Genomic DNA, 14,467 nt, shown 5'->3' with positions numbered 1-14,467 from the left:
CAGCGGCGCGGCGCGACTGTCGCGACAGGAGGGGCGTGCGCGGCCGCTGCGCGTTACGGCGAGCCGCTGCGCTTTACGGCGCGCCGCTGCCCTGGCAACCGCGCCCTCAGCCTGGGCCCGGGCAGCGGCGGCGCCGCCGGGAGTCTCCAGCCGGGCCCCTTCAGCCGGACCTTTTCAACCCTTCCACCTGCCGCGGCCTAGAGGAGTTTCCCTCGATCTCCCGCCGCGGGAAGTTGTGGCCATGGAGAAGTACCAAGTGCTGGGCCTGGTGGGAGAAGGCAGCTACGGGATGGTGACCAAGTGTAGAAACAAGGAGAACGGGCAGATCGTCGCCGTCAAGAAGTTCCTGGAAAGTGAGGACGATGCTGTGGTGAGGAAGATCGCCGTGAGGGAAATAAGGCTGCTGAAGGTGAGCAGGGGGCTGCGAGGGGCAGTGAGGTGAGCGGGCCTGTGTTTCCCAGCGAAGTCAGCCCAAAACAATGGCTTTTCCCATGGGTTTCTGTTTAAACGTGTAGCTAGTCGTTCAGCTGGGAGACTTTTGTGTCTCCATCCCAAGCCACTGCACCGAGATGGTTAACAGAGTGTGAGCTTTTGTATTTTGAAGCTCTTGTAGCTATTACTCTAATAACGTGCTCTGCTGCAGGCAAGGGGAATGACAATCTAGTGGAAAGAGTCCGTGCTCATGGCAGGGGAGGCTGGAAATAGATGATCTTTAAGGTCCCTTCCAACCCAAACCATTCTGTGACCCTCTAGATTGTCTAGTTCCAACCTCCCTTCCTTGGACAGGGACACCTACTAAACCAGGTTGCTCAAGGCCCTATCCAGTCTGACTTTGAACACTTCTGGGCTTGAAGCCACCACAGCATCACTTGTGCCAGCACCTCACCACCCTCACGGGGAGGAGTTTCTTCCTAATGGCTAAACTCAATCAAGGTTATTCCTGTTGGAAGCCTTCACCCCTTGTCCTGTCTCTGTAACATCAAAAAATAAAATCAATTCATAAAACTCAGCTCATTGGCATTTTAGAATACATTTCACTTTGCCAATTTTAAGAGTGATGAATGGGAGTGCCATGACAGGAAGAGCATGCCAAGGCAGCACCCTGGCTGGTTTGCAATTGAAAGGTATCTCCTGTCTTACAACAGCAACTCAGGCATGAGAATCTGGTGAACCTGCTGGAAGTGTACAAAAAGAAGAAGCGGTGGTACCTGGTGTTTGAATTTGTGGATCACACTGTGCTTGATGACCTGGAGGCCTTTCCAAACGGGCTGGACCACAGCAGGGTTCAGAAATACTTGTTTCAGATCATCAGAGGAATAGCCTTTTGTCACAGCCACAATGTAAGTATGCAGCAGGAGGTAGTGCTGCAGCTAACCTCGGATTGATAGATGTGTGTTGTTTCAAATACACATTGAAACTTAGAGAGATAAATCTTTGGTTGAGAGGGAAGGGGAAGGACTAAATTTCATATAAAATGTCAGCTTGATGTCAGCTAATAGAGCAGTTTGACTGGTTTGTGGGAGTGTTTCAAGGAAAAGGCCCAGAAGTCCCTGGGGATCCAATACTTGGTGGCACCTCCTTGCAGCTTGGCTTGTTTTGCAGAGGGAAATAATAATTTCACAAGTTTGATGTTCCTAGTCTATATAAACGTGTAGACTGCCTGTTTTTCTTTCAGTGTTTCAAGTTTTTTATTCTCTGTTGATTGCTGAGAGGGTCCTCAATTTAACCCCAGATGTATACCTGTGCACATAAACACACATTTATATGGCTTAAGTTGGGGAAGGTGTCTCTTACAAAATCCCAAAATACTTCTTGCATTTAACTTCAGGACATGCCCATGACCCTTTCCAGCATTTCCATGAGCTATCTAGGCCAGATTTTCAAGCATCCTAACTTGTGCCTGTTAAACTCCCTCTAGTAAATACACCTGCAGAACATATGCAGAGAGGTATCACAGTATCACACAGTATAACTAAGGCTGGAAATGACCTTGAGGATCATCAAGTCCAACCTATCAACACAGACCCCATGGCTAGACCATGGCACCAAGTGCCACATCCAATCTCCTCTTGAATGCCTCCAGGGACGGTGACTCCACCACCTCCCTGGGCAGCATATCCCAATGACGAACGACTCTCTCAGTGAAGAACTTTCTCCTCACCTCGAGTCTAAACCTCCCCTGGCACAGCTTAAGACTGTGTCCCCTTGTTCTGGTGCTGGTTGCCTGGGAGAAGAGACCAACCCCTTCCTGGCTACAACCACCTTTCAGGTAGTTGTAGAGGGCAATGAGGTCACCCCTGAGCCTCCTCTTCTCCAGGCTAAACAACCCCAGCTCCCTCAGCCTCTCCTCACAGAGCTGTGCTCAAGGCCTCTCCCCAGCCTTGTTGTCTTTCTCTGGACACCTTCAAGTGGCTCGATTTCCTTCTTAAACTGAGGGGCCCAGAACTGGACACAGTACTCAAGGTGTGGCCTAACCAAAGCAGAGTACAGGGGCGCAATGAATTCCCTGCTCCTGCTGGCCACACTATTCCTAATGCAGGCCAGGATGCCATTGGCCCTCTTGGCCACCTGGGCACACTGCTGGCTCATATTCAGGTGGCTGTCAATCAGTACCCCCAGGTCCCTCTCCGTTTGGGAGCTCTCAGCCACTCTGACCCCAGCCTATAGCTCTGCATGGGATTGCCATAGCCAAAGTGCAGCACTCGGCACTTGGACTTGTTGAATGCCATCCCATTGGATTCTGCCCATAAAACACATCCAAAAATTAGATATCCTGTGCTGGCCTGTGTACTTGTTCTTGGACTGTGTGCACACCACTGTCTCTCACAGCCTCCATATGTTCCCCATGGCTGCAAAAAAATGTGATTTTTCTACCTGGGTGTGAGGAAGCTGCTGGTTTTGGTGAGCCAGTCAGTGTGAGGGAGCCAGGAGTTTTGATAACTCACTCTGTGGACACAGGTCATTTTGTTTGTTTTGACTGGCTTTTTCCCTCTGCAGATAATACACCGGGACATTAAGCCAGAGAACATCCTGGTTTCCCAGGCAGGAGTCGTCAAGCTGTGTGACTTTGGCTTTGCCCGGACCTTGGCAGCCTCTGGGGAAGCTTACACAGACTATGTGGCAACCCGCTGGTACAGAGCCCCAGAGCTGCTGGTGGGAGACAGCAAGTATGGCAAGTAAGAGCCTGCCAGGCAAGGCTGCAGAGGGGCCTGTGGGCAGTGCTGGGGAGGCAGGGGACTGTGGCTTGGCAAACATGTTAAAGGGATGCTGTTCAGCTGTTCACTTGTAAAGGTTTAAGTCTTAGAATCATAGAATCATTGAGGTTGGAAAAGACCTCAAAGATCATAAAGTCCAACCTGTCTCCCAAGACCTCATGGCTACTAACCCATGGCACCAAGTGCCACGTCCAGTCCCCTCTTGACTCCACCACCTCCCTGGGCAGCACATGCCAATGGCTAACAACTCTCTCTGTGAGACAGAGCCGTTGTCACTCTCTTCTCTCTCCCACTCTGCACCCAATTACAGGCTTTCCTGGCTCAAAAGGCAAGGAGAGCCCTCAACATTCCTGGTCTGTTATCTGTAGGAGCTTTTCAGTTGCCAGTGCTAGTATTGGGGAAGGCTATGCCAGACCTTCCTCCTGTGTAGTTGGAGTGGTGGAGGGAAGGTAGAAAAGTCCAAACAATTCTCCAGACAGGTGGTGGAGTTCCCATCTCTGGAGACTTTCAAAGCCTGCCTGGACATGTTCCTATGTGATCTGCTTCAGGTTGTGAGCTGGGATGTTTTGTTTCTTTCCAGAGCTGTGGATGTGTGGGCTATTGGCTGTCTGATAACAGAAATGCTCACAGGAGAGCCACTCTTCCCTGGAGATTCAGACATTGACCAGCTCTACCACATCACCAAGTGCCTGGGTAAGCACACCCTCTTGGCCCTTACGGTAGTGCTGACCCACAATTTCAGCCTCTCAGGTGTTCCCTGGAACTGTTCTGTATTGCTTCCATGTGGTTGCTTTGTTTGTGTGATTCCAGGTAATTTAATTCCAAGACATCAAGAGTTATTCTATAAAAATCCCCTCTTTTCTGGCATGAGGCTGCCTGAAGTGAAGGAGGCTGAATCTCTGGACAAACGATATCCCAAGCTCCCTGCTGCAGTGCTAGATTTAGCCAAGGTAATTAACTGATCACTGAGCACCTCTGCTACGAGGGCAGGCTGAGGGAGCTGGGCTTGTTCAGCTTGGAGAAGGGAAGGCTCAAGGGAGACCTAAGAGCAGCCTTCCAGTCCCTGAGGGGAGCTGCAAGAAGGCTGCAGAGTGACTGTTTGCAAAGGCCTGCAGGGATGGGATGAGGGGGAATGGTTTGAAATGAGAGAAGAGCAGATTTAGATTGGATGTTAGGAACAAGTTCTTGACCATGAGGGTGTGGGTACACTGCAACAGGTTGCCTAGGGAGGTAGTTGAGGCCCCATTCCTGGAGCTGTTCAAGGTCAGGCTGGACAAGGCTCTGAGCACCCTGATGTAGTGGAGGATGTCCCTGCTCACTGCAGGGGGGTTGGATTGGGTGACTTTGGAGGTCCCTTCCAACCCAAACCATTCTATGACTCCATGATTTCTAACATATTTTCCTTCTGATTCTGACTTGACAGAAGTGTTTGCAGATTGATCCAGACAAGAGACCATCCTGTGCTGAGCTCCTGCAGTGTGACTTCTTCACCAAGGATGGATTTGCTGAAAGGTAAACAGTTCATTTCTTGCCCAAAATGGGTTGATATTAGAATGAGGTTAACCAGTTGCACTTGAAGATAGAATGCTGGGTTTGCAGAGCTGACAGCCTCTAAATGTCTTGGGTTTGTTTGGTTTTAGCCTTCCTGGAAGTAGGAGAACAGTTGAAAGGGAACACATTGCAGTGGCATGTTTGCCTCAGCACGTTGTCACCACATTAATTCATCAGGCTGTGCGCCCAGTTGTGCCTTATTTGGCCAGCACAGGCTTACACTGTGCTCACTGCCTGCATCCACACCAGGCTGGGGTACAAACACCTGCATGGCTGAGGAATTCATTTCATATTCATTTCACACATGTGAAATGTGTGTGCTTGCAGGATTTGATTTATTTTAAGGGATACAGCCTACTTGGCTGCCTTGTTAGTTGAACTGTTTGGTTAGTTTAAAGGCTGGACTGAACACCAACTGGTGACGACATGGAGAGTAACAGAAGCCTTTTTTTCTCCTTATATGAAATGTAGATTCACTCAGGAGCTTAAACTGAAGATTCAGAAGGAGGCCAAAGACCATCAATTGCAAAAGAAATCAAAAATCAGCAAAAGGGACAAAGATGATGGTTTAGAAGACAGAAAAATGCTTGGTGTCCAGGTTGGCCTCCAGCTTTCTTCTTCAAACCTCTCTTACTAATTTTTCTGTGTTAATATGTGCAGCAGTTTGATTTCATAGCAAAACCAGAAGCATAATTGTCCATTCCATGCTTTTTAAAAAGCCTGGAGAAGTGTGATGTGAGAAGCTCACCTTGGGAGGCCACTCTGAGTCTTAACAGTGCTGAAGATGCCCAGTTGAGGACCCCCAGTTGAGTGTGCCCCCCACAGCTCTGACACTTGGTGCAATACAGCCTGCAGGCTGCTGGGTGCAAGTTCTGTGCCTTTGATTCCAGCTGTTTGGCTGCTCCAGGGTTCATGATACCCTTGCAGAATCATTCAGGTTCAGGCTTTTGACTTTTAATCTGCTCTAAGCTCCCTCTTACACACGATGGTGCTTCTCTTCCCAAGCAGGACATCAGCATCGACCCAAAGAGCAGGGAAGCAAAGCTCTTGAAGGCAAAGCGCTCAAAAGCTGATGCAGAGAAAGCAGAGCGAGCCTCCCACCTGAGCTCCCTCTACGAAAGTGCCATCAACCCATTCAAAATAAGCCCTCAAACCAGCCTCAAAGATTCCAGCAGCAGCTTGGACTGTGCCAAGAACATTGGCATAACAGTGATCCCTCCCATCAACCAGAGCTTTTCTCCCACTACAGTCGGGATGGGTCATGTGCCTGGGAACCTTCATTACAGGTATGGGCGCAGAGCTGGAAGAGCTTTTACCCATCATCCCTCTTGCTGAGGAGCTGTGAGAGAGGTGCTGGTGATGTGAGAATGTCAGGTTGTGGGTTTGGGACAGGACAGGGCTGGGAGCAGCTCTTGGGTGGAAGATTGTACATGAATCCAAAATCTTGGCTTCCCCACGAGCAGCTGCGCAGGGTCCTTGCATGCCTGCTTTTGGCAAAGTTCTCCTGAACAACAGTTTGCCAGCTGCTGTGACAATGGCCCTGCTTTGAGTGCTGGCTTGTGCTTTGGAGCAAACTGCTCTGCTAACTGAGCTCACAAAGGATGTTCTCCCCACAAGCCTTCTTTCTAAGCATGTAATGACAGTGTTTCTGGATGTCTGGGATTTGCTCTTTCTATTTTCACCATGGTACCCCAGTTAATACAAACTTTGGGACTTTTTTGATTACAGAGTTGATGAAAAGAGTAAAAAATACCTGAACCCATTTCTCAAGCAACGGAAGCATTCTCCAGCAGGCTGTTACAGTGTCAGCTTGACATCAGTAAGTCCTCTGTCTTTCCCCCTTGGCAAAGCAGAGTAAATTCTGAACTCAAGTGTGTGTTTTGTTGTCAGGAATCCCATCTGTTGCAGCCCTCACCATAACTCCCAACTGGAAACATTCATTTCTTCACCCCTTTTATTCTTCCTGCAAGTCTGTCCTCTGTTACCTTTTGCTAATAGTTATCTGATATGAAACATCTTGTGTCAGAGGACAATTTTAATGAGGGGAAAAGTCCAACACAGGGTATTTGTGAGACTCAGAATGTATCCATGGCCTCTTGCCTGGCCAGAAGTAGTAGACCATATGTGCTGTGCTGCTGAAGCAGACCTGAGGATGTGGGTTGAGCATGGGCAGGGTCTGAATTAGTCATGCTATAAATGCATTAAAAATTGATGATGAAAACAAGTGGAAAGGGAAGCTTCCCACTGCACTCACTGCCTAGGCAATATTCTGTCCAGGAGGGGCATTTCCCTTTTTACAGGCAACTAATCCAAACCATTCTCCAAGTGGTGTATTTTGCAGCCTCACTTTGATGATGGGGTGGTTTTTAGCTGTGCCTGTTCTGTTGTTTGTATTGTACAAGTGACCCTTGAGCAGAACAGATTCCTTCACACATTAGTTTCTTTTACTGTAGCTTTGGGTTGTTTTTTTTCCCCTGAGCTGATACTTATGCTCTTGATTTCAGGTGACTAATGAAAAAAACCTCCTTCAGGCCAACAGGAAAAAATGGGAATTCTCCAAGACAGATCTGCGTTTGCCAGAGCTAAATCATCTTCCTGAACTGAGAGGAGTGGAAGGTAGGAGCTTTGCTGTCCCCTCACTAAAACCTGGGTGCTAAAAGGGTGGCAGGAAGCAGAGTGCATTGCAGCAGTGATTCCTTGTGTTTTGCAGCATGGCATCCCAGATTCCTGAAAAAGGAAAGTAAACCCATTTTGGAGTCCCGTGTCCCCTCCCTTGCTGCCATAGACCTCCATAATCCAAGCCTGGCCTCCCAGCAGGTAACAAAGCAATGAAATGGTTTGTGCTGCTCTGTGTTTGTTCAATTCAGGACTGCCTGAACACTGTGACCCACAAATTTCCACTGGGACTCTTTCACAGAAGCAGAACTTGCTTGGTTTCTTAACTGAGTAAAAACACCTGAGGCATTAATGCTAAGGGAGAAGAGAAAGGTCACAGATGGAACACAGGGTTCTAAATGATGAAACATGGGTCAGCTAAATACTAGATTCTGACTGCTAAGACAGACAACCTGAACTGTTGCTATTTCAGCTGCCTGGATTTTTACCAGAGCTGAAGAGGAGCTAAGGGGGACATGTGTTTCCAGGAGAGCTCATCTGGCTGAGTTAGATGTCAAGGGGCTGAATGCAGTAAGGAGGAAGAAACTATAGAGGCCTGGCACAGGGAGAGAAGGGGAGAACTTGCAGCTCTCTTTCAGATGAATTCCCTAGTAAAACTGAGATGTTATTTGAGAGGTAAGTAATTCCATCGACAGTCATTTTGGCTACCTCACTTCCATCTGAGATTTGGCAGACTGTGTTGGAGGAGGAAGCATTTGAAGTCTGACTTGATCAAAGAACAGATTTAAGTTACATGTTGGCACTGCTTATGTCCCTAGAAGGTGAGTTCTGATTGTTCTCTTGTTTCTTGGAAGTTGATCCTCTGTTTTTTCTTTCCCAATTCACAGTTGTCAGGGACCTTGTTGCCTGATGCATTAGAAAGCAGCTTCCCCAGAGTTGAGCACTAGACCTATGGAGAAGATCACATCTGTCTCTGAAAGGTGGAGGTAGGCTTTAATTTCTGCAGTCTTGATAGGTGAAGTTGGGGGAAAGGAGACCTTGCTAAAGTTGTTTCATGTGTATTTCATCTTTTCCTGCCTAAATGATTCCCCCAGCTGTAGCTGTAATGAAGGAAGCACATCATGAGGGAATACCTCTGTGGTATTGTAGCCTGACCATGACATCATTCTGCTCTTCTCCTCTTTCTGCAGGTTGCTGAAACAGTGGGGACAACCCACCTGAGTCTCCAGGTGTTAGAGCTGCAAGGTGTCAGATGGAGAGAGGAGCATCCCTTGGTCTTGTTGGTGCAGCAGACTGCCATGGGAAGTGGCTCAGGTCCAGCCTGAGGACAGTGCTCATGCTGCTGTCACTGCTGCATTTCTTGCATGCACAACACAGCTCCTGAGATGCTGACTTTCTGGCCTAGGGCCAGGTCTTGTCTGAGGGTACTTGGAGAATAACAGTGGTGCCTGGTGTGTGGCAAGGGCAGAAGCTGGTTTGGAGGGTTTGGAAGGAAGTTGGGCTTTGGCTTTGTCTGACTGCTGCCCTCATGAGGGTTTCTCTTTTTAAATGAACAGTGAGGAGAGTAGAGAGCTGTTCAATTTGCCATGTTGTGGTGGGGGCTACCTGACCTGTACTGGAAAACACTTTTGCCTTGACAAAAATGTCAGTGAGGAAAATGTTTGTGCAAGAAATACAACCTGTAAGTGTTCCCAGCTGTTCCTTGGAGACCTCTGCTAATGCTCAGCAGCAGTGTGACCTTGTGTCAGGTCCCTTTTCCCTTCATGCTTTCATCCCCCAGTCTTTGGGTAGCTGTCTTGCAGGTGTTTAGCTGGGCCTGTTGTTTGGCCGTGCTGGGTGAACCAAGAATATCTGTGTAAAATGCTGAGCCATGCAGCACTGTGAAGTGAGCACTCTTGAGTGCTCAGTAGCTCACTGAAGTCATCAGTCCTTTTAGGTCCCTAAAGGAACCTTGGGGTTCCTTGAGGGGAGGTGGGACAAGTATAAAACTCAAAGGGAGAGAAAGATTGCATTGCCTTTATCTCAGGACTGTTAGGAGACCTCCAGAGCTGGCTGGAGTCAGGTCAGCTCTGTGGTATCCCTGTGCTACTCACAACTCCATCCTCCAGCAGCTCAAGGCTGTTGTTCCATCTCACACCCTTCTGTGATGTAGTTTTGGATCTTGTCTTTCCACAGAGCACAGCCTGTCCCATCCATGTGCCATGGCAGAGTGCAGTATGGATGTCACTGTATCTACAGCTCTGTGGCTGTGCTGTGTTTTGACATGTATGTTAAAACCTGTAAATAAAAGGACAGATTGCAAATGCCTTGGTGTGTGCTTGCAGGTGTAACATGGGCTTGGTCTCCCCCTGGACTTTGTGTCCTATCTCTTGCATCTAGGACTTGAAAATCAGCTTGTATTTAACAGCTGACATCCCATCTCTTGAAGCCATTTCCAAGCAGAGGTTCTGGATATCCCCCATAGACAAACACCACCAAGCTACTTGCCTAAAATTGAGATTTAACCTAAGGCCCCAGTGGACAAGAGCAGTCAGAGCCAGGTGCTTCTCCCAGCAGGTGAGAGCCTCAGCACCCATGGGTGCTGTGTCCTCCTGGACCAAACAGCTTCTCCTGGAAAACAATTCAGAAGAAACTTCCCTGCTGGGCAGCTGTAGGCTGCTGTCCCCAGTGCTGCGTCCAACAAGCAACATTTGGGGGTTGTTTATTTTGGAGGGGGAAAGTTTTAGGGGATTGGAGTCACAGAAAGTTGGAGTGAAGGGGGGAAGAAGGTTTTAGAGAGGAGGGGGTAAAAGGTTTTGGAATTGGAATGGGGAATGGGAGTCAAAAGAGGGTTGGGGAAGAAGGGAATAAGTAAAGATTTCTGGGGGAAGAAAGGTTTAAAGAAAGGCGGGGAGGTAGGTGTTTAAGGAGAAGTTACTGAGCAATGTAGTTGTCGTAGGGCGCTCCAAAACCCCCTTACCCTCCCCGTCTGCGGAGCCCATAGCAACTGCACAGCTGCAGTGCCGCCACAGGGCGGCAGCACTGAGCAGTGGCAGGGCGGCACACGCCGCTGCCCCCCCGCCGCCCGCGTAGGCCACGCCGGAGCCGCTCTCAGCTGTGCGGTTTGGCTTGGCGGCCCCCGAGCCTAGAAGCCGCAGCGGGGGTCGTCTCCGGGTGGAGATGAGCGGGGCTACCTCGCCCGTTACCAGGCGAGCGTTGGGGTGGAGACGCGAAGCAAACCTTTGTGTGGGCGAGGGGTCTGCTAGGCGACCGGTGACCGGGACTGGCAGCTGGGAGGCTGCGCGGGAGGCGACCTGGGACCTGTCCCTGCAGCAGAAGTCAACCTGAGGGTCAGGGAATGATGATCTGTCATGTGTGGTCTTCTGCCGGGATTGTAAACACTGACCACAGAGGGGCAGCTTCTGTTTTGCTGGTGCTTTGTGTTAACTCAGAACTATGGAACTGGTAACACAGGATGAAGTCCTCCCAACTCTTGGAGTCAGGATGTTTGAGGAAAACACATTTTGAGAAGAGCTCTCACTGCCTGTCTTGTGCAGCAGACTGGCTCATGTTGCTGCCTCTGGTTAACCTGCTCTCCTCTTCACTTGAGGGTTTCTCTAGTGGTTTTTTACATCCAGAGGAGCAGCCAAAGCATGTCTACCTCTGACTTACACAAGGAGTCACCTTTAAATACTAAAAGTAAATTCTCTGTAATTACACAGTGTGAGCTGGAAGAATTAATGTTGTCTCAAAGGTATTTTCTGCTCTGTGCCTTGATGGCAAAGCAGTTGTATGGTTGCAGCACATTGCTGAGTGTCCTGCTTGTGCCACAGCTTCTCTCTCTCTTGCTGTGCAGATCCTTTGCAATGACTGCACTGCCTGCTCTATGGAGCAGTTCCATCTCCTAGGCAGGAAGTGCAAAAACTGAGTTCTACAACACTGCCCAGGATGGAAAGTGCTGGCTGTCTTTGGAGGAGCAGTGACACAGAACCTGCTGAATTTAGCTGGACAAGGAAAACTCTGCCTCGGAAGAGACTTAACCTATTTAAACCCAACACTACCAGTACAGCTGCATTCAAAGTGAAGTGGTTGCCGGTTTAGATGCTGAGGCAAAAGAGGTTTTCTGATTGTGCACCCCTTTCCCTCCTGGATGGGGCACAGCACAGTCCCCATAGATCAGTGTGGTGCTGGATGGATGCTACTTTCTGGAGAGGATGACCCCCTTTAAAAGGGGCTGTTTTCCATGTTGGAGAAGAAACAGCCTAGAAAAAATAGCTAATAAGATGCACAATGAGAAATGAGATGCAGCTGACACAGCAGAAGATGGTTTGGGGCAGCTGAAGGTTGTGAACACAAGAGGTGGAGGTGCAGCTATGCTGCTTACAGCTGCTGAGGAAAATTGGTAGCTTTGGAGGGTGGCCTTTTTGCATAAAGCTGAGATGGCAGAGTTTGAGGCAAGTACATTCTGTTCCCTTTGCATTCAGGGTCTCAGAGTATCTGGAGAGGGTGAGCTTGCAGAAATCACATCCCTTGGCTTGGCATGTTGACACATGCCTACAGAATTCCTAGCACAATGAGGCCAGCCTGCCTCTGTATCTGCATGAACAGCCCCAAAATCCAGCTTCAGAGCCATCCTTCTCACCCAGACACCCATCCAATATGCTGTCTCTTCACTCAGGTTCCTTTGCCAGCTGCAGTCACCTTCACACTCATATTGTCCTCATTCTGCTTTATTCCAAGGTTGAGGTGGTGTAGGCTTTTAGACATCTACAGCTTGATGTTCTGGTGGTGAAATGCACCAGGGGAAGCACAAACTCTTGTCAGGATTGACATGGGGCTGAGCCTGAGATGTTTGCTAAAGTAACACAGGGGTATAGGGACCAATTTTCTATAGGTTGGGGGTTTTAATATATCTATTACCTGATTTCATGGGAAGAATTCTGAGTGGAGCTGTGCTTTGAAGAACCAACAAACCTTCAAACCTTCATGGAATGTCCTGGCTGAGGAGTCTCACAGTTTAACTAATGCAGAAAGTTACTCACCTCCAAGAGTTTCAGAACATGACATAAACTACGTATTTCCAAAAGCCCAATTACTCTTTCTACCAGAAAGCAGCGTTTTTGTTCTTAATCTGGCAGTGCCCCTTTCATGTGTGAAATGCCAGGACTCAATAATCTTGTCATTGTGGCCTGCCTCTACTGGAGTATCTCTTTCTGAAGCACCACTTCTGCTCTAAATAAATGTCAAATAATGTCTCTATTAAACAGATGACATCATGTGTGATGTGCTCTGCTCTTACACATCTATTCTGGAACCTCCTACCTGAGCTTTAAGTGAATCAGTGCTGGAAAATGAGGTTAGATGTCTGGATGTGTCACCCCTGAGTCTCTCTGAGGAAAATACTGCTCTGTATTGCTTTACTTCTGTGGTATCTTGGCACAGCATGGTGAGAAATGGTCCCAGACTGGGTTCTTGAGGCTGGGATGAGCTGGGCAGGTGCTTGGGTTAGGAGGGACCTCAGAGATCGCCTACGCCAACCTCCCTGCCACAGACAGGGACAGCTTCTGCTAAAGCAGGTTGCTCAAGGCCTCATCTAATCTGGCCCTGAACACCTCCAGGGAGGGAGCATCCACAACCACTCTGGGCAACTTATTTCCAGAGTGTGACCGGTCTGAGCCAGACTCCTCGTGGGTCTCCTTGCTCCTTCACTGCGATGGACAAGCTGGAGAGGAAGTGCTGTGAAAAGTGAAACCAGAGCAGCTTGAGCCATCCCAGTGAGCAGGAAGAAATCATGTCTCAGCCAATGTCTCTGCTCTCCCATCCCAAACCTGCCCCCACCACCCTGCTCCTGAGCTCCAGTACAAGTGTAGATGGCTGTTGGATGTGGTGGGCTTGCCCACCCTAACTGGGGGCTGCATCACCACCCCAGTGCCTGCCTGTACTGGTAAGCCTTTGGGCAAGGATGGTGTTATCCCACCAGGTCCTTCCTCAGGGAAGCAAAAGGCCTGCCAGGAAGAACCAAGAGAAGCACTGGTGCCATGAGAGCCTGAAGGCTGGTGATGATGGTGGCCTTGCAGGAGGTGAACCTCTTCAACCATCAATCCAGCCTTAATTAAAAACCTGGAGCAGGCAAATTGTCCCTGCCAGCAGCTGCTGGGGAGAAGCAGATGCAGCAACTTGCTCATTAACTGGATGAAATAAATGTCTGAAGAGAGAGCTTAGTCCAGGGCTGCTGCTGGGGTCATGGCCTTGCAAGGGCAAGTGGGGACAGCTCCTGGAGGGGTGGGTGAATTCATGCTGAAGATGTATGGGTGGTGAGCATCACTGTTGAGGAGCACAGGAGGACAACACAGGTTTGTGCCTCACCAGAGGGGAGGTGGAATTTGTTGTCTCTTTCAGCTATCACTTCCAGAACCTTCTGCTCATTACCAGCAAATTGTTTCCTCTTTGTGCTGTGAGTATGGGGGAGGTTCTCTGTTGTTTTTTTCCCCCCTGCAGAAGTCCTGTCAGTTCATTCAGCCAATAAATAAGGCCATGGTGCAGCTGGGCAGCCAGCTTTGGCACACGCAGGAGCCAAAGTAGGCTTTGATTGTCCTGCTAATTGTAAAACTCTCCTGGTGCAGGCCACAACCACACAGATCTGATGCTAAATAAGCTGATTGCATCGCAGCTGGAAATTTTCCTCTTTGCATTCCAACCACAAGAGGAGGCTAAGAGAAAGCCTTTAGTTGAGCTGAGCTTTGGAAGAGCAGCTCCTTCCTCAGCTGGACTGTTTTTGCTTTGGGTTGAGAAGGAAAATGATCTTGGAGGTGGGATCCAGCTGGTTTTAGCCTTTTGTTCTCCTGCTTTTGGTGTTTACCCCTGCACAGTGGGAGAGGGACAGCTGGGGAACCTGATGCCACAGCTGAACTGCTGTATCCTGCATTCAGCTTGGCACCAAGCCCTTAGCTCCCTTTGCTGGGGAAAGAAATCTCATGGCACATCAGGAAAAAAAAACAAATCATTTTTCAGGATGATAAATGGAGGAGAGAAAATGGGCAAGGAGCTGCTGTGGAAGCTGGAAGGTGCAGCACTGAGCTTTGCTGTTCTATCCCATGGAGGGTGAA

At 49.1% G+C, this 14,467-nt stretch overlaps 1 protein-coding gene across 2 annotated transcripts; it reads left to right on the top strand.

Annotated features, from left to right (window-relative positions):
* The first annotated feature begins 105 nt into the window (after positions 1-105).
* On the top strand, positions 106-9,685 carry CDKL2 (cyclin dependent kinase like 2). Of its 2 annotated transcripts, none has more exons than XM_068153822.1 (13): positions 106-409; positions 1,146-1,340; positions 2,998-3,176; positions 3,796-3,908; positions 4,026-4,165; positions 4,639-4,727; positions 5,238-5,364; positions 5,772-6,052; positions 6,495-6,585; positions 7,271-7,382; positions 7,477-7,583; positions 8,270-8,368; positions 8,573-9,685. In XM_068153822.1, the coding sequence occupies exons 1-12, from the start codon at positions 242-244 to the stop codon at positions 8,327-8,329; spliced, it is 1,662 nt and encodes a 553-aa protein (XP_068009923.1). In that variant the 5' UTR covers positions 106-241; the 3' UTR covers positions 8,330-8,368; positions 8,573-9,685. The 2 variants fall into 2 exon arrangements, with proteins under 2 accessions (XP_068009923.1, XP_068009924.1); XM_068153823.1 differs by having other exon boundaries at positions 107-409; positions 5,775-6,052.
* The last annotated feature ends 4,782 nt before the right edge of the window (positions 9,686-14,467 follow it).

The sequence above is a fragment of the Melanerpes formicivorus genome, unplaced genomic scaffold (assembly GCF_026170545.1).
Source record: "Melanerpes formicivorus ecotype bairdi unplaced genomic scaffold, bMelFor1.0.p_v2 SCAF_27, whole genome shotgun sequence".
Classification (NCBI taxonomy): domain Eukaryota; kingdom Metazoa; phylum Chordata; class Aves; order Piciformes; family Picidae; genus Melanerpes; species Melanerpes formicivorus.
The sequence above is the reverse complement of the archived record's forward strand: the minus strand, read 5'-3'. Positions and strand labels throughout refer to the sequence as shown.